General features: G+C 46.1%; 2 protein-coding genes and 1 non-coding gene across 7 annotated transcripts in view; 2 read left to right on the top strand and 1 right to left on the bottom strand.

Moving 5' to 3' along the window:
- SBNO1 (strawberry notch homolog 1) overlaps positions 1–4,001 on the bottom strand; it is a 57,178-nt gene extending 53,177 nt beyond the window's left edge. For all 4 annotated transcript variants that reach the window (XM_035016863.1, XM_035016866.1, XM_035016865.1 and 1 more), the window contains exon 1: positions 3,837–4,001. The gene's annotated coding sequence lies outside the window, so the exon portion shown is untranslated. The remainder of the gene's footprint in view (positions 1–3,836) is intronic.
- Positions 4,002–10,899: 6,898 nt separating this feature from the next.
- TRNAQ-UUG lies at positions 10,900–10,972 on the top strand. Its single transcript has one exon. It is a non-coding gene; the product is annotated as a tRNA-Gln (tRNA).
- Positions 10,973–18,135: 7,163 nt separating this feature from the next.
- KMT5A (lysine methyltransferase 5A) overlaps positions 18,136–19,830 on the top strand; it is an 18,558-nt gene continuing 16,863 nt past the window's right edge. For both annotated transcript variants that reach the window (XM_035016861.1, XM_035016860.1), the window contains exon 1: positions 18,136–18,179. In XM_035016861.1, coding sequence (XP_034872752.1) covers positions 18,170–18,179 — 10 coding nt within the window. In that variant the 5' untranslated portion in view covers positions 18,136–18,169. The remainder of the gene's footprint in view (positions 18,180–19,830) is intronic.

Raw genomic sequence — 19,830 nt, 5'->3', positions numbered from 1 at the left:
TACCAACTCTGTTGGCAATCCACTCAATAATTAACTTCCAAATGAATTCTTTAAAATACACTAGTTCCTTTTTGCCTGTGTCACATATTCAATTTGTGCAGTTAATCAATTGGTATGTCTAGAGAAAACTGGTAGACCTCTTTATATGTGCAAAGATATCACTTAGCAAGTATCTTTGCCTAATAATAAACAGGACTTTTTCTCTTTATTTAATAGCACTATGTCTTTTAACTCAGCTTCAGCTTTGCTTTTACACAGCCCAGAGGAGATGACTGACATTTAGTTTAAGAATCTGGAAGGATAATGATCCTCTCAAAATTTAGCTGATCCAGTTCATGAACAAGGTATTTATTTAGTGTCTACTGAGTGCTGGTTCTTTAAGAACATCAGGAGAAAAAGAAGATAATATGAAGTTCATTAACAAGGATTTTCATTACCTACAAGGGAAAAATCTGTAGTTTTTAACAGCTATTTTTCAAGGGAACACTTGCTCAGTAAAGTGTGCCTCTCCCCACTCTCACTGAGAAACTTTTTATAGGAAGAATGGATTCACAAAGTAACATGCAGATAATAAAGTTTCAAACATGCTTTACCAAAAAAGCACATGAAAGAAATGGGGTGTGTGTGTGTGAAACAACTTTCTTGGTTACCACCATCATCCAGATCCCTAGTCGTTTTGAGATTTACTATAGGATTGGATTTTTTCTCTTTTAACCCTCAAGATAACCCATGAGTAAATACTACATGTTATCCCTTTGTCATAGATGAAAAACTGAGGCTTAGAGAAATGAATTGTAACAAGGTAACGAAACAAGTGTGGAGCAGAATTAGATACCCAGGAGCTCTGACCCCATATCCCTCCAAAATTCTGTATTCTTAAACCTGTACCACATTTTTCAAACTGGTGGTCACACCACAGTGAGCTGTCAAGTCAAATTCAGTGTATCATGACCAGAATTTTTAAATATTTCAATACAGAACAAAAAACTAACACAGCATGTAGAGAGAATAAACATCATTTCATGACATGAGTTTTTCAGTTCTATGTGTGGATATGTAGTAGGTCACAATGTGAAACACATCTTAACCATGGGATGCAGTAAAAGGGTTTTAAAATCATTGTTCTGTGCTATATACTGCCTCCCAAGAATTAAATAAGCAAGTGAATTTGATGGGTTTTGTACTGTATTTTATTCATAAAACCGGAGTTCCTGCTCTTCAAGAGCCTATCCTTTCCATCTATAGAAAATTTCAGTGGTATTCCAAGATTATCCTTAATATTTACCAAGTTCAACCATATTAAAGTATATCTGTCAGCATAAACAAAGACATTTGTAAAAACTTTAAGATTGCACCATTTTATTAATTAGCTATATAATGTGAAAACAATTCCTCTCATCAGAAAGTATGCTTTTAAAAGATTTTTAATTATTTATTTTTTTAAAGATTTTATTTATTTGGCAGAGAGAGAGAGTGCACGAGCACACAAGCAGGGAAAGTGGCAGGCAGAGGGAGAGGGAGAAGCAGGCTCCCCACTGAGCAGGGAGCCCGACGTGGGACTCGATCCCAGGACCCTGGGACCATGACCTGAGCCGAAGGCAGATGCTTAACTGACTGAGCCACCCAGGTGCCCCTAAAGATTTTTTATTTGAGAGGGAGAGAGAGCAAGCGATAGCACAAGAGCAAGGAGAAGGAGAAGCAGACTCCCCGCTGAGCAGGGAGCCTGAAGTGGGGCTTGATCCCAGGACCCTGGGATCATGACCTGAGCCAAAGGCAGACGCTTAATGGACTGAGCCACCCAGGCGCCTCCAGAAAGTATCTTTACATCAACTTTAGGCAAGCAAAGCATGGGAACTAAGAGACTCATGAAGTCAGGTTACTTGGTAAGACCAGACCTCAGATCTGACTGTTCACCACCTTCACAGGAGGCAAGTCTCAAGTCAAAGCTCAATTTAAAAATTTAAGAAACACTGAAATGTATCTGTAGCTTTAATCTTTACGATGAATCACTTAAAGGAATCTTTATACTTTATACGTTTATATTGCATTATATTAAGCAGTACATAATTTCAGCAAAGCCCTTAAGTAAAACTGCCTGACACTTAACATCCAATGAATGAATGAACGTAAGCCACCACTGTAAGCCACCAACTAAGCCTTCCTTTTTAATACTTACCCGGCAGCTAAAGTAAAATCTACTTAAAATTCTACAGACAATTGTGTGAAATTAAGTTAGATGGGGAGACAAAATTGCAGAAGCCAAAGGAAAAAAATAAAGATGTTCTTTCTGGTAAGATAAATTTTGGAAACAATTTTAAACATGAAAATAAAATGTTCTCTTGCTTGCAAAATTACTGTCCCACGCAAGGCCACAATAGCAAATTCTGCATTTTATCCTAGAAGTTCTATACAAACTATCTTTTGGGCAATGATAATGGTTTTCCCACCAGCTTAAAGAAAAATCACTTCTGACTGCAGTAAATATACCGGAAAACATGGAATCTTTTCACACTGTTAGCTGGTTTTTATCCACAAGCGTTAAGTTTATTTCCTCTACGGCAACTCGGGGTTTGACAGCTTTCTGGACCCCCCCCCCCCCGGCCGACTCGGTAGAAGCCCTACTCCGCCTCTAAACGTGGTTGTCGGGAGAAAATAAATCATTTAACTCAACATAAACTGCTAATAATCAACTTTCAAAGGTCAAAGGGGACCCAGTTTTTAACCTTCCCCTCAGCAACACGTGTTTAGTACAAACTTCCGGGTGCGGTTACAATTGGCTGCGCAATTCAATGGATAAAAACGTTGCTTTATTTGACTCTCATTTTCTTGCCGGTTCTTTCCCCCACGTTTCTCAACCAGCAACTCCCCAAAACAAAAGCTTCCTACAGTAAACGGAACCAGAACATAAAAAGGGCTTCGCTGTGCGAGGATCAAGTTAGTGGTCCGCAAACATTAACCAAACAGCAGCACAAAGCCGAGGTGGAAAGGGGAGGAGCTGGATGCCAGGGTCAGGAAAGAAACAATCACAAGGGTTCAGGAACATCCAAATCTCCTCAGCGGTTAAACGGACCCCAAACCACTTCTGGGAAACCACCCGCATACGCCGGTTTGGGGAACTTAAATGCTCGTTACACCAAACACCCTTAAAGTAAGCAAATCCCCAACCGCCTTTCCCTACAGATGCTTCGGGTCTAGAAGGCGAGCGAGCTCGCAACAAAATTAACCTCATCACCCGGTGAGGCTTGAAGGTGGCCCCCACGTGTCCCGTGCACCGCCGCGACGCCCTGAGAGCAAGGTAATGAGAGAACTGCTGGTGTGGGGTTCAGACTTACGGCGCCCCTATCTCGTCCCGCACTCGCCCCAAACCGGGAGCAACCCTCGGCATGAGGACTCTTGAAGGATTGCGGAGCTCACTTTCCTGCGGGTCCGGGACCTCGCAGTTCCTGAGCGCAGCAGGGAAAGCAAGGAGGGCGACCCCAGTGGAGCCGGAGCCGGCGTCCGCAGATCCTGCCTCCCCGCCCAAACTGGGTGACTCTGGCCCGGGACAGCGGGGGCCCCCGGGGCCTGAGAGCCCCCACGCGCAGCGACCGCAGGGCCCGGCGCTGACGGGCGGAGGAAGCGAGAGCGGCGGGGCCGCCGCCGGGACCTTGCCCCCAAGAGCCCCGGGGCGCGCAACTGAGGGGGCGTCGAGGGGCGGGGGAGGCCCCAAGCCGGGGTGAGGTGGCTGCCCCCGCCCCCAGCCCGGCCCCACACGGCCCCCTGAGGAGGGTGGGAGTGGGAGGCTGGCTGTCCGGGAGGGGGAGTGTGGAAGCAGAAGAGGGCTGAGAAGGACTTACTTTCCCCGCGGGAACCGACGCCGGAACAGCTTCTCTGGGGAGGCGAGAGCTTGAAGAACTAGAGGCGACTGGAGCGGAGGCGGCGGTGGCGGCGGCAGCGGCGGCGTCCGGCTCTGCCTACCTCCCCGCCGCCATCTTGACGCCCCTCCCCCCAAACCCCCGCCCCGCCGGAGGGGAGGGGGTGGGGCGACGGATGAGGCGCCGCGCGCACGCAGCGCGCACCGCGCGCCCCACGTGACTTCCTCCCTCCCCCCCACTCCGCTCCCTAGTGCCCCCCTCCGCCCCGCCTCCCTCCTAGGTGAAGGAAGATGATTTCCCCCCCCCATCTTGACCGCCCCCTGCCTTCGCTGCCAAGCACGGACTCCGCCGGCTCCAGCCGACCCAGTACCAGTGGTTGGATCCAAGAGAATTCCGGAACCCAAACGGCCCATTACCGCGGCTCCGGGGTGGGCGAGGGGTGAGGGGGCCGGGTTTCCGAGAAGGGGGAGGGGGGAAGGCGAAGGCCTCCTAGAAGAGTCACGTGTCTACTGCTTCCGCTGGCGCTCGAAAGACCTCGCGAGAATTCCGTCCCCCCCCCCCCCTTTCTGCCCCGCGGGCTGCCGGGAGGAAGGTCTGCGCGCTCGTTTGCCACGAGGAGGTCAGCCGGTGGGCTGGGCGCATGCGTCCTACACCTGCTTTCAAAGTCCGGCTAGGAGGGGCCCGAAGCTATTTCGATAACCTTTTTGGTGTGTGGCTTCAGCCGAGGAAGTTACCTAGTGGCGTCTCTGTTACTTTGGGAAGCTCTTCATTACGCAAAAAAATATTCACGTATTCCCATTGCTTGTTAGGCTCGCTCAAAGCACTTTATTCAGTATGAAACCGCAGTATAACTCGGAGCCCCTCTTCTGGTCCACTGCCATTATCATACCCTAAGGGGTGTGAGCAGAGTCAGCCCCAATTTTTTTCTGAACAAACTATTGCTCTTAATTAATGACTGCTGCAGAGATCTGTCGCTACCATCTCTCGATTCCCTAACTTCTCCTCCTCCACTTCCTCCTCCTTTTTCTTCTTCTTCTTATTATCAAATGACCTAACAGAATAAACAGATTAACTTCTTGGTAACCCTTTTGTAAAGTCATTCTGAATGCTGTTTGACTCCGTTGCTTAGGTAATAGGCACGCCTGGGTGATTCTTGCCCCCTACTGGTGGCGCATCTCACTGGCCTTGAGCTGAAAGAAACGCTTGGAGTTTAAGGTGTAAACTCTTCAAGAGAAAGTAGAAGGAAAGGGGGGAGGAAAATAAAAAGTAGTCATGTTAAGATGATTATGAATCTTCCAATTCGGCGTCTGTATACATAAGTATGTATTATATATGTACATACATATAAATGAACATTTTAAATTGCAGACTAATCACTTTACTTCCATTATCTCATTTCATCCTTACACATCAAAAAACACCTGGTAAAAGTAAAAATGATAAAACTAGTTCCATAAGAACAATGCCCTCATCTGTCTTGTTCATTGCCAGCCACTAGAGTAGTTTATGGTCTAGTGTCAGCAAGCAAGCTATTACAAATCTGTCCGTTATGGAAGAAGAAAGAACTAAGGAAAGGATGCAGGGGGAAAAAATCTAAAACATTGTAGTTAATGCATCAGTGTCTTCCAAGCTTGGTACAGTTCAATTTCCAAGGGACACTCAAACTCTCTCTGCATGCTAGGACTACATAAGTACTAGATTCTAACAGTGTAGGTCTGAGCCTTAGAGGTACTTTCTGAGCATCCAAACTAGATCCTTGCTGCCATCTCTGCATAATCTCCTTATCTGGGACCCAAGTAAAAGGTGGTGTTTCAGGAGATACTCGCAATGTAACTATGCTTATGCACACAAATGTCATGCACAAGGTTATTCCCTGCAGCATTATTTGTAGAACCAAAAGATGGGAAACCACCTAAATGTCTTTGAAGAAAGTTAACTACACTGTGGTACTTTCCTACAGTGAAACAGTTGTTCAAGAGAATGAAGCACTTCTGTCTCTGAGAATGTGTAGTAACATATTTTGCTTGTGTGTACATATACAGCATCTCAGAATGACAACGTGAGTAGCAGTTGTTATCAGTGGATGGGAATCAAGCTACTGAGGATCAGAAGCAGGAGGAAGACTTATTGGGTACATCCAGAACAGAGATGCTATTGGAAGATGATTGGGGAAAAAAAAAAAATTCCCTGTTAAGGCGTGGTATTGGCTGTTACAGCTGCACTTTGCCCTCCAACAAGTATTTATAGAGCCCTTGCTGTGCACCAGGTACTACGTTAGAGATGAGGGGCACAAATTTAAGAAAACCAAATGAAGGGAGAGAAAGGGATGGTCCCTGCCCATAATGTCCTTACAGTCTAGTGGGCATCAATCCAAAAATTACGCAGAATGTAAACTTGTAGGGGTGCCTGGGTGGCTCAGTCGGTTAAGCGTCTGCCTTCGGCTCAGGTCATGATCCCAGGGTCCTGGGATCGAGCCCCACATTGGGCTCCCTGCTCCCTGCTTGGTGGGGAGCCTGCTTCTCCCTCTCCCTCTGCCCTTCCCCCTGCTTGTGTTCTCTCTCTCTCTGTCAAATAAGTAAAATCTTTATTTTTTTTTAAGATCTTATTTATTTATTTATTTGACAGAGAGAGACAAGTGAGAGAAGGAACATAAGCAGGGGCAGTAGGAGAGGGAGAAAGCAGGCTTCCTGAGGAGCAGGGAGGCTGATGTGGGGCTCGATCCCAGGACCCTGGGATCATGACCTGAGCCAAAGGCAGACGCTTAATGACTGAGCCACCCAGGCGCCCCAATAAGTAAAATCTTTAAAAAAAATGTAAACTTGGGGTGCCTGGGTGGCTCAGTTGGTTAGGCGTCTGCCTTCAGCTCAGGTCATTATCCTGGAGTCCCAGGATTGAGCCCCGTATCAGGGTCCCTGCTCAGCGGTGAGTCTGTTTCTCCCTCTGCCCCTCACCCCACTCATGCTTGCTCTCTCTCTCTCTCTCACTCAAATAAATAAATAAACATAAGGGGTGGCTGGGTGACTCAGTCATTAAGCGTCTGCCTTCGGCTCAGGTCATGATCCCAGGGTCCTGGGATTGAGCCCCGCATCAGGCTCGCTGCTCCCTGGGAAGCCTGCTTCTCCCTCTGCCGCTCCCCCTGCTTGTGTTCCCTCTCTTGCTGTGTCTCTTTCTGTCAAATAAATAAAATCTTTTTAAAAAAATAAACATAAAAATAAATAAATAAATGTAAACTTGTAACTGTGACATTGTTGCAAAGAAGCTAACAGCCTCTTACAGCGGAATTTGACGTCATCAGGGAAGTCAAGGTTTCCTTGAGGAAGGGATAACTGAGCAGAGATTTGAAAAGTAGGTATTATGTAGGCAAAGAGAAGAGGGAACTGCATTTCAAGAAGAGGAAACAGCATATGCAAGTGTTCTGAAACAGGTGGGAGCCAAGCAAGGAGGGACAGTAACAGGGCAAGGGCATCAGTTCTTAAGACATTGTCTCTCGGCTCCAAACCCAAGCTTCCACAGTCTGCAATACTACATTTCTGCTTTCCCAGCTGTTTCAGTATTTGCTTCTGCGATAGGGAGGGCTGGAGGGAGACGACAAGGCTGGAGGAAGAAAAAGTTTCTTGTGAACGTCATCCCAGCAACACGTCTTCACCCTGGCAGCTGCATTTCCTCCCCATAGCAGCCGCTCTACTCACTTTTCCCCAAGTCTGCAGCACTAGCCTCATCAAACCCTCCTCTCAGACAGGAGGACCAGCAGGAACCTCCACAGAGTCCTCCGGTAAGGTCAGAGACACTAGCACCTTGGAGTTAAGTTTCAACAACATGGGGCCCCTCTTTTAGGTTTCTTAGTGACTCCAACCCCTTCCTTTTGTCCCCTTAGCCTGAGTGGCGAGAGCTGCTTCCTGCAGTTGCTACCTCTGTGAGGCCTTAAAGTTCTCTTTTCACCCTTTCAAGTTACCTAGTTAAGCAGTTTAGACCTAGTTAACAATTTTTTAAAAGATTTTATTTATTTATTTTGAGAGAAAGAGCGGGAAGGGGGCGGGCAAAGGGAGAGACAGAATCTCAAGCAGACTCCCTACGGAGCACAGAGCCCAACATGGGGCTCCATCTCATGACCCTGAGATCATGACCTGAGCCAAAATCAAGAGTCAGATGCTTAACACACTGAGCCACCCAGGCGCCCCCTTACATTAATTTATCTCTATTCAAAACCTGGTGTGGTTTCTGCCTCCTGTGTGAACTTTGATTGACATAGCAAGTAACAAGGAATTATCAGTAGGATTATAAAAATAGATGAAGGCCATTCTCAAAGAGCCTTTTGTAACTGAGTTTGGACTTTATTCTGTAGGCCACAGGGAACTCAGAAGCCTGCTATGCAGAGAACTGCTATGGTTGGATGTGCATTCTAGAAGGATCACTCTGGAAGCAGTGTAACAGATGGATCTAAGAACTGGACTGCAGGTATGAGGAACAGACAGGTTGAGAGAAGATAAGAACAGAAACTGAAATGGAGCAAAATTGTTGAGCAGGGGGCACCTGCGTGGCTCAGCCGTTAAGCATCTGCCTTCGGCTCAGGTCAGATCCCAGGGTCCTGGGATCGAGCCCCACATCGGGCTCCCTGCTTGGCGGAAGGCCTTCTTCTCCTTCTCCCACTCCCCCTGCTTATGTTCCCTCTCTCGCTGTGTCTCTCTGTGTCACATAAATAAAATCTTTAAAAAAAATTGTTGAGCAAAAGAAGAGGGCGAGATTCGAGAAATATTTAGGAGGTAAAGCCAGCAACACGTAGTGGCTGGTTGGATGGGGGTTGTGGGGAGGAAGGAGTCTAGAATGAAGCCTCAGTTTCTCCCTTTGGTACCTAGGTAGATAATACTGCCATAGCTGAAACTATGACTTCAGGAAGACAAACAGATGTGAAGAGGAAGACAATGAGTTTAGCTTTAGATACTGTGGAAAGTTTTGCTTATCTATTGCTATGTAATAAACAACCCCCAAACGTAATGACTTAACATAACAACCATTTTGTTATTTCTCATGATTCCGCAAGCTGGGCTGGGCTCAGCTGAACAGTTCTGCTGGTCTTGCTAATATTCACTTGTGTGACTATAACTAGGTGGGCTCGTCTAGGATGCTGGGACTGCTGTATTTCCCTCTCCATGTGGTCTGTCCAGTTGCCTCATGGTTCTTACCTGGTGGCTCTGGGCTCCCAAGAACCCAAAAGCCGAAGCTTCCTAGCCTCTCTTGAATTTTAGCCTTGCAACTGACACAGTGATGTTTCCACCATATTCTGTCAATTAACAAGGCCACACAAGACTCAAGGAAAGACAACACAAGAGTATGAAGGGGGTGGGGGGGCCTGGCTGGCTCAGGTCAGTAGAGCATGCAACTCTTGATCTTGGGGTTGTGAGTTCAAGCCCCGTGTTAGGTGTAGAGATTACTTAAAAATAAAATCTTTAAGTTAAAAAAAAAAAGTAGGGGCGCCTGGGTGGCTCAGTTGGTTAAGTGTCTGACTCTTGATCTCAGCTCAGGTCTTGATCTCAGGGTCATAAGAGCTCAAGCCCCATGTTCGGCTCCATACTGAGCATGGAGCCTACTTAAAAAAAAAAGAGTATGAATGGTGGGAGGAATTGTTCATTAGAGGCCATGAAAGTAAGTCTATCTTGAGGAATTTTAAGGGGCCAATGGGACATCCAATTGGAGATGTCTAGCAAGCAGCTGGGAGTCTACAGCTTGAGGATCTAGACAGGGATTAAAACGTGAGAGAGGGGGCGACTGGGTGGCTCAGTCGTTAAGCATCTGCCTTCGGCTCAGATCATGATCCCAGGGTCCCAGGATTGAGCCCCACGTTGGGCTCCCTGCTCCACGGGAAGCCTGCTTCTCCCTCTCCCACTCCCCCCACTTGTGTTCTCTCTTTCGCTGTCTCTCTCTCTGTCAAATAAATAAATAAAATCTTAAAAAAAAAAAAAACCAAACATAAGAAAAGATAAAACTAGAGAGAATACAGAGAGAAAGGCAGGGGGCCAAGGGCAGAACCCTAAGGTTGTATAGCTAAGAGGTGAGCACTCAGTGAGCCTGACGAAGGTCAGTCAGCAAAGTCAAAGCAGAGCCAGGGAGAAATTACATCATGGATGCCAAGGAAACAGTTTCAAGGACTGAGTGGCCAGCAATATTGAATGTAGCAGACAGCACCAGAATATGACTAAAGCATCTATTGGATTTCTTTTTTTTTTTTTTTTTAAGATTTTATTTATTTACTTGACAGAGAGAGACACAGTGAGAGAGGAAACACAAGCAGGGGGAGTGGGAGAGGGAGAAGCAGGCTCCCCGCAGAGCAGGGAGCCCGATGCGGGACTCGATCCCAGGACCCTGGGATCATGACCTGAGCTGAAGGCAGTCGCTTAACCAACTGAGCCACCCAGGCGCCCCGATCTATTGGATTTCTCACAATGGCAGACATCATAGTGGATAGAAGTTTTTTGTGTTTTTTTTTTCTTTTTGAAGACTTTATATTTTTTTTAGCAGTTTTATATTCATAGCAAATTTAAGGGGAAGGTACAGAGACTTCCCATAGACCCCCAACTCCCACACATGCACAGCCTCCCCAATTATCCATATCCCTTACTGGAATGGTACATTTGTTATAGTTGTGCTAGACCTACCTTGATGTATCATTATCACCCAAAGTCCATAGTTTACCTTAAAGTTCACTCTTGGTGGTGTACATTGTATGGGTTTGGACAAATGCATAATGACATATATCTATCACTATCCCAAAAATCTTCTGTGCTCTGAAACGTGTTGTTTTTGACTACCCCAAATCCATCTCTCCTTCTTCAGATAGTGGCACCTTAATTTTATCTCTGTCTCTCAAAGTCCATGTGGTTTGGAAAGCGCTAATCATCTCCAATACAAATTCCCCCCAAGTGGGGCATTTAATTCAAGTCTGGCCAATTGGAATGCTCGATGCACATCCAGGCCCAATTGGTAGATTTAGTGCCAAGCCAATGAGTTTCAGTTTCAGAACTTTACATTGAAAATAATAGGAAAAAGAGGTGCCTGGCTGGCTCAGTCGGTAGAGCATGTGACTTTGGATCTTGGGGTCATGGGTTCAAGCCCCACGTTGGGCATAGAGCTTACTTTAAAAAAAAATAAAAAATAAACAGAACATTATAAAACATAATACATCAGCTGAAAGTAGTAGGAAAAAGTGCGTCACCACTAGTGTTGCTAAGAGCACTGGGAAATGGGGGCAGAGGCCATGTGGAATGAGAGACCACTCTGTGAGGCCAACCTAGAGAGTGGCAGGGCAAAGAAGTGGAAGGGAGGGAGAGGGAGAGACTGAATCCAGATGACATTCTTGGGCTCACTGGATCCCATCAGGCCTGAAGTTACCCCTACCCTTGAACTTCTCTGTTACAAGCAATAGTAGACTTGTTCATTTCCTTGAGCCAGGTTGAGCTGGGTTTCTTTATTTTTTTTTTAAAGATTTTTATTTATTTATTTATTTGAGAGAATGAGCAGGGAGGAGGGGCAGAGGGAGAGAGAGAGAGAAGCAGACTCCCTGCTGAGCAGGGAGCCTGACATGAGGCTTGATCCCAGGATCTCATGAGCCTGACCTGAGCCGAAGGCAGACACTCAACTGACTGAGCCACCCAGGCGCCCTGAGCTGGGTTTCTTTAATTTTCAATCCGAAACAATCTTGACCAATACAGATACTAATTAAAAATGGAAAAGTTGGAAGGTTGAAACATATATTTAAACTAATTTTTAAAAAGTCTTCACTGGCCTCATTATCAAACTTTTTGGAGTATAGACTGATATGGACTCAAACTGTCCCAAGAAGAGTATGGACATTTTTAATCCACATAGAGTTACCTCTGTAGGAAAGGGAAAAACAGAATGGAAGAATGGTAGAGAGATGAAGGCAAAGACTTCTGGCACAGGTCCTTAGGCCCAAGTAACAAGGGTTGAGTTTCTTGCCTTTAAACACGTCAGGTATCCAAGAATCATTACCTGTTCCTTTTCTTTTCTTTTAAGATTTTATTTATTTATTTGACAGAGAAAGACACAATGAGAGAGGGAACACAAGCAGGGGGAGTGGGAGAGGGAGAAACAGGCCTCCCACGGACCAGGGAGCCCGACATGGGGCTCCATCCCAGGACCCTGGGACCATGACCCGAGCGGAAGGCAGACGCCTAACGACTGAGTCACCCGGGCGCCCCTGTTACCTCTTTCTTAATATGGATTTTCAGAACGTTCTGACAACTCTTCACACACAAAAAGCGTTTATCATCATTATTTGTTTGGATCATTGCTATAACCTGGCTCTACCTTCTCTAAGGTATCATAGTAGCGTATGCACAGAATAGTGCTGGAGCAGGAGAGTGAGATTTAGGAGGAGAAGAGTTTCTGTTTAAATTTTTCACTCTGTGTGTGTATTAACTTAAAATAATACTTTTTTTTTTTTTAAGATTTTATTTATTTAGGGGCGCCTGGGTGGCTCAGTTGGTTGGGCGACTGCCTTCGGCTCAGGTCGTGATCCCGGAGTCCCGGGATCGAGTCCCGCATTGGGATCCCTGCTCGGTGGGGAGTCTGCTTCTCCCTCTGACCCTTCCCCCTCTCATGCTCTCTCTCTCTCTCATTCTCTCTCAAATAAATAAAATCTTTATTAAAAAATATTTTATTTATTTATTTGAGAGAGAACAAGAGCGTGTAGGAGTGGGGAGGAGGGGCAGAGGGAGAGAATGAAGCAGATTCCCCACTGAGCAGGGAGCCCCATGCGGGACTCGATCCAGGACCCCAGGATCATGACCTGAGTCAAAGGCAGATGCTTAACCGACTGAGCCACCCAGCACCCCTTTTTCTATGTTTTTATAAGGGATGCCCTGCTATTCATTTTTGTAAATTTCCCTTAAAAGCGTCACATTTAAGATATCTAAATTATTAAACACAGGCACACTAATGTCATGGGCTGAATTGTGTCCCCCACGAATTCATATGTCAGAGTTCTAACCCCCAGTACCTCAGAATGTGACCTTGGAGACAGAGTCTTTACAGACCAAGTTAAAATGAAATCATTAGCATGACCCCTAATCCAACATGACTGTGTCCTTATAGAAGGGGAATTTGGAGACATGTGGGGATGGGGGGAATGCCATGGGGAGATGAAGACAGAGGTCAAGGTGATGCTTCTACAAACCAAGAAACGCCTGAGTTTGTCAGCATACCACCAGAAACTCGGGGAGAGTCATGGAGCAGACTCTTCCCGACAGCCCTCCAAGGGAGCCAGCCCTGCCAATACTAGAACGTGAGGCCATTATGTTTTTGTTGTTTAAGCCACTCAGTTTGTGGTGCAGGATTACAGCAGCCCTGGCAACCTAACCCAACTGTTCCGTACATCTCTCAGAGAGAAAATGACGTCTAGTCACCCCTTCAAATTCACAAATTAAAGGTCTATCCAAAAAATAAAATAAAAGCCCACACAGAAAAAAATTTAAAAAGCACATTGTAAATTTAGAGTTTGATCTGAGCTCTTAAACCACCTTTAAGCTGACTTTTCAAACAAACACCCTTACTGGCCAATACATACATTCTCCATTTGCTTTTTTTTTTTTTTGTCTAAAATTTTTTTTTATTCTTACGTTAATCCCCATACATTACATCATTAGTTCTAGATGAAGTGTTCCATGATTCATTGTTTGTGCATAACACCCAGTGCTCCATGCTGAATGTGCCCTCCTCAATACCCACCACCAGGCTAACCCATCCTCCCACCCCCCTCCATTTGCTTTTTTAAGAAAATGATAACCTTTAAGGTATTCCCAATCAACTGAAGAACTAGTTTATAATACCTTTTCTTAAAAAGAGATACGGGAGGGATGCCTGGGTGGCTTATTCGGTTAAGCAGTTAAGCACCTGACTCTTGATCTCAGCTCAGGTCTACATCTCAGGGTCGTGAGTTCAAGCCCCCCGTTGGGCTCCAACGCTGGCTGAGGAGCCTACTTAAAAGAAATGGGGGGGGGGCGCGCCTGGGTGGCTCAGTCAGTTAAGCGTCTCCCTTTGGCTCAGGTCATGATCCCAGGGTCCAAAGGGTCTGCTTCTCCCTTGCCCTCTGCCCCTCCTCTCTTCTTGTGCACTCTCTCTCTCTCTCAAATAAATAAAATCTTTTTTTTAAAAAGGATGTGGGTTGGATAGAAGACACACCCATTTAACAGATGAGTAAAAAGACTCAAGCAAAGAAGTCATTGGCTCTATTTCATCTGATACCAAATTTTATGCTATAGATACCACTTTTTGTGTATTCTCTCCATGCTCAGTAACAAGGAGCTTGACCATAGAATCCTCTCTTGAAGTGCTACTTAGTAGACAAGTTTTGGCTTCCCTCTGAGAACACCAAGAAAAGAATGAAGATAGAGAAGAAAGTGTTAATAGCCCAAATTACAGCAATTCCCTAAGATGCAATTTTGTAACTTTATTTTAGTCACTGCTAAATGGCTACCATTTCCAACTCCTACATCTCCATATGCTTTATATTCATTCTCTCATTTAATCCTAACAATAAGCCTCTGAGGTAAAGAGTATTGTTTTACTGTCACTTGCTTGAGTTCCAAATGTCTTACATATATTGTATATATATTACCTGTTAATATATGTATATAGAGAGGGGAAATTTTATATATATGTGTGTATCCATCCATCCATACTTACATATATATTTATATGCATATATAAATACACACAGAGACATATAATAAAAAAGAATACATATGTGTGTTTATATATTACATGTATTCACAGAAAAATGGATTGGATTTAGTAGATTGCGGTGGCCACCAGCTGAGGAACTTTAGGATACACATGCCCCATTTGATAGAACCTTACAAGAACTGATGCTAACATGAAATATTTAACAATAGCAAAAGCCTGGAGCAAATATGAATGCAAAAATAACACTAGAGTAAGGAAAGTAATCTTAGCACTGGTGTGATTTCACCCACATGATGTAACCATCTTAGGAAAGTGGGGATCATTAAGCAAACATTCCAGAAACATGTCACATTATTCCAAGATTCCAAGCCTCAAAATAGATTATTGTAAATTATGTAACTATTTGCAGTGATTAACTGTTCATATTCACCAATCTATCCATCCTTGGCTTAAAACCATTTAGTGACTTCCCATTAGACTTGAAATAAAAGTGTGAGCCCTTACCATGCCTTTCGTGTTGGTCTGGGTCTAGGAAAACAGAATTTAAAACAGGAAATTTGTAAAAGAGGTGGTGGGAACACTAAGGTAACTTTACTGCAGGAAGTAGCTCCCACCTTGATGGAGAACAAGTTAGGGAGATCAGAGCTAGAAGAATCAGAAGGGGAGCCTGTAAGAACCTGGAGACTGAATCAAATGCCACTGTGAGGAGCAGCATTTCATTACTTAGGTGACCATGATGAGAACGGCAAGTAAACAGTCATGAGTAAGTCCCTTTTCCCTCCCCCCGCCTTCCAGATTCCCCAGATTCTCTCCTGGTGACAAAACCTAACCGTAGCTGACAAAAGAGCAATATGGTTTGCAGCCCCAATATTGTGGAACGGAATAGAGAAAACTGGATTTGGAACTGAGAGGCCAGCCCAGCCTTCAAGGGCCGATGTGATCTAGCACCTGCCTACGTGTCCAGCCTGATCCATTCCATTCTCCCCACCCATGTGCTCAATTCCAATCACACTGGGTGTCTTTTTCTTTCCCAAGCACACTAAGCTCATTCCCACCTCCAGACATTCACACATGCTATTCCCTCTACCTAAAAGTGCCTTTTCCCTTGGGTCTTATTTATTTAGGGTATAACTTAAAGCCACCAACCAGAGGATTTCTCTGACTTCATCAGATCTACAGAAGCAACCCTCTCCCCACTCATGTTCTGTAAAATTCCCCCATTTTCATCTTACTCATAGCATTAATCACTATTTAAAATTGTCTTTTTTTTTTTTTCCCTAAGATTTCATTTTTAAGTAATCTCCACACTCAACATGGGGCTCAAACTCACAACTCCGAGATCAAGAGCTGCACACTCCAGGGGGACCTTGGTGGCTCAGTTGGTTGAATGTCTGCCTTAGGCTCAGGTCATGATCCCCGGGTCCTGCGATTGAGCCCCACATTGGGCTCCCTGCTCAGCGGGGAGTCTGCTTCTCTCTCTCCCTCTGCCCCTGTTCCTATGCTCTCTCTCTTGCTCACTCTCTCAAATAAATTTTAAAAATCTAAAAAAAAAAAAAAAAAAAAGTTGCACATTCCACCAACCAAGCCAGCCAGGTGCCCCTAAGATTATCTTTTTTTTTTTTTTTTAAGATTTATTTATTTATTTATTTGACACAGAGAGACACAGCGAGAGAGGGAACACAAGCAGGGGGAGTGGGAGAGGGAGAAGCAGGCTTTCTGCTGAGCAGGGAGCCTGATGTGGGGCTCAATCCCAGGACCCTGGGATCAGGACCTGAGCCGAAGGCAGACGTTTAACAACTGAGCCACCCAGGCGCCCCTAAGATTATCTTTTTAAAATGTGGTTTCTTGTTTGTTTCTTCCCTAAAAAATATGGGGAAGGATCTGTGTCTTATTCATCACTGTATCTTTGGGGTACCAAATGGTGCCAGGTATACAGTTTAAGTGTAGAATAAATGCATTAAAATTATTTATTATTTATTTTAAAGATCTTATTTATTTATTTGACAGAGAGAGCACAAGCAGAGGGAGCAGCAGGCAGAGGGAGAGGCAGGCTCCCCGCCGAGCAGGGAGCCCGATGTGGGACTCGATCCCAGGACCCTGGGGTCATGAGCTGAACCACTCAGGCGTCCCTGACTCTTGGTTTCTGCTTAGGTCATGATCTCAGGGTCGTGAGGTGGAGCCCTGCCTCGAGCCCCTCGCTCAGCAGGAGTCTGCTTGAGATTCTTCACTCCCCCACTCCTCCCCCCGGCCTCAAATAAATAAAATCTTATTATTTTTTTTTAAGATTTTATTTATTTATTTGAGAGTGAGAATGAGATAGAGAGAGCATGAGAGGGGGGAGGATCAGAGGGAGAAGCAGGCTCCCTGCCGAGCAGGGAGCCCGATGCGGGACTCGATCCCGGGACTCCAGGATCATGACCCGAGCCGAAGGCAGTCGCTTAACCAACTGAGCCACCCAGGCGCCCAAATAAATAAAATCTTAAAAAAAAAAGTGTCACTCTCTACTTTTCCTAGTGCTTTCACATACATCACCTTATTTAGCTTTCCTTCATTTTTCGCTGCAATGGTAGGGTCCTTGGGCAATGGCGAGGACGCCAAAATCTTGGGGACCAGAGAGACAGTGGATGAGTGACCTCCACCTACATCTCCAGGAGGGACCCCAGAGAAGAGCTGTAACTGGACACCTTCCCCGTGTTCAAAGCAAAGATTATCGAAGACATATGTGTTTCTCTGGGGACTTACTCGTAGGGTCCCCAGAGTGGGGCACAGGGCGGGGTTGTTTCCCTGAGATTAAGGTAGCCATCTAGCGGACTCAGAGTCTCAAGACTGATCCAAGCCCTGCAATTAAACTGCTGGGTGATCTTGGGCAGCAAGTAAGTTACCTGGTCCTCCTGGTCGCCTCTCTTTCTCCATCTGGGAAATGGGTAGGTAACGTGGGCTAGGATTTCTGAGGTTCCGGAAGGTTCATCCTCTGACCCATTTAGTTGGTAGCTATGCCAGCTAGTTTTGAATACTGGAAGAACAGCCTCAGTAAACCTTTCAAACTTAGGAATGAATGAAATAAACTGCTGTCGCAGTCAAGGGGCTGGAGACGCCAAACTGTGGGGAGAACTAGGGTTTGCAGGTCATAAGGGGAGATCGAGGGGTCAGAGGTCGGGTTCCTGTCAAACCCGAGAAGAACCGGAAGTCCCAGATCCGGTCCACTCTGAGCCCGGGCCTCCGGCCGCGTGACTAAAGCTCCCGAGGCGGAGCTTCAGCACCGGGAGGGGGCGGAGTTTGGGGCCTCCCAATGGCATCGCGGGTGTCCGCCCACCTCAGCCAATCAGCGCAGGGAGACGGTAAAATTTAAACCCCCTCCCACCTCCTCCGCCGGGACCTGTCCCTAAAGCGCTTGTAGAAAGTGCGGCCGCTTGCCCCGCCCCCGCCAAGGAGGCGGGAAGAAGGGCGGGCTTTCCCTCCTGAGTTCGCCTATCACAGCGGGCAGCCTGGGGAGAGGCGGGCAACTGCGCCAATCAGGGCAGCAGCCGTAGCTCCGCGGAGCAGTTGGCTACAGTTGCTGCAACTTTTTTCGAAAGCTGCGTTTCCCGGGAGATCCTAGGCGGTGACAGAGCCGGGCCATGGCTAGAGGTATTTGCCCAGGTGGTCAGCGCCGGGGCGGCTGGGGTGGGGGGTCGCGCTGAGCGGGGCACCAGGGTGGCGCGAGCGGCAGCGGGGAGGCGCCCTGCTGAGAGGTCTGCTCGGACGGAGCGCGGAGACGGGGCTGGGGGGGTTGTTGCGGAACCTTCTCCGACCTACCCCCCCGCCAAGTCTCCAGAAGTCCCTCCCACTCCCATGCCTGGGTTTCTCCTTTCTAAAGTGTGGGCACCCGCTGGCCTGCCTCTCCAGGGACAGCAGATCCATATGTCAAAGCTCTTCGGAGACTAAAGCGCAGGGCCCCTCCAGGGAGTGGTTGTTACTGATACGAGGACGGGGGAGAGCAAGGCTTCGCCCATTTCGGGGCTCTCTCTCGCTGGGAAAGGAGGTGACTCCGAGGCCAGGGCGCAGATGGGTAACCTCCATCGTGGGGAGCGCGTCGGCGTGGACACCGCAGCAGGCGCCTTCCCTCTCCGTGCCCTGAGTCACCTCATTTTTGGGGTCAGATGAGTCCCATGGCACCACCCGGGGCGACCCTTCGTCCTGCAGCTGGTCAGGACTCCTGCCCACGGGAGATGGCTTGGGTGGGATTGTCCAGCCGCGGGAGGCGATGTCCCTGCCTTAAGTCCTTCTTTGCACACTTAGTTTGCTGTCAGCACAACAAAACCCACGTTATGCGGCAAAGTGATCTCCAACCGCTGGTCATTTCCAGCCGCTGTGTCTCCTCCATCAAAAACTTGAGCGTGACGGTTGAGTAGAATTATTATTTAAGAAAAATTAGTTGAGGTTTGACATTTTCCTCAAAATCCCAAGGCAGTACAGGTTAGTAGGAATTTGCCTTAATGCAGTACGCTCCCTATAAAAATTATAATGAATAAAATAAGGATTCATTCAGCAAATATTTATTGGGCACCTTTGTTTTCAGGCCCTGCACCCAGCTGCATCCTTTATTATCCCAGAGTCCTTTTAGGGTCTTTTGGGACAACTCAGATTCTGATTAAGAAATGAGGCAAAGTGAACTTCAAGTTAACGAGCTTCATAACCCAATCCACAGAGAAAGCTAAGACGAATTTTTTTTCTTCAGAAAAGTGTTAAGCATCAAAAGTATATTTAAAAGTATCTGACAGATCATAATAAATCTATGCTTCCCTGATTCATTTTTCCCATTAGAGCAAAATCATTCAAGCTAACTGTTTCAACAGTAGGGCCTTAAAAAGGAAAAAGATGGCTTGCTTTAATTAATCTATAGGGAAAACAAAACTAAGCAATTTGCCACTGAAACATGTAAATACTTAATATAGGCAAATAATAATTACCATTGAGGACCAGACATTTTATTATCTCAGTTAATCTTTACAAATTGTTACTCCCATTTTTCAGAGGTGGAAGCTTGAAGTCCAAAGTCACTGTCTAGACTCTGGCCATGCTGTGCCTTTGCTTCTTACACTCTATCTCCCTTAGCCAAAGTGAAGATAAGTGTTCCCAGCTCCTACCATGGCAGGCTTACAAATCACCTTTGTAATTTATTGGTTAGTAATTCTCCCTATCTCGCCTGACCCCCAAACTAGTAGTTACTTCTTTCTTTCTTTCTTTCTTTCTTTCTTTCTTTCTTTCTTTCTTTCTTTCTTTCTTTCTTTCTTTCTTT

The sequence above is a fragment of the Mirounga leonina genome, unplaced genomic scaffold (assembly GCF_011800145.1).
Source record: "Mirounga leonina isolate KUSES-001 unplaced genomic scaffold, KU_Mleo_1.0 Mir_171, whole genome shotgun sequence".
Lineage (NCBI taxonomy): Eukaryota > Metazoa > Chordata > Mammalia > Carnivora > Phocidae > Mirounga > Mirounga leonina.
Note: the sequence above shows the minus strand (reverse complement) of the source record. Positions and strands in the feature narration are given on the sequence as shown.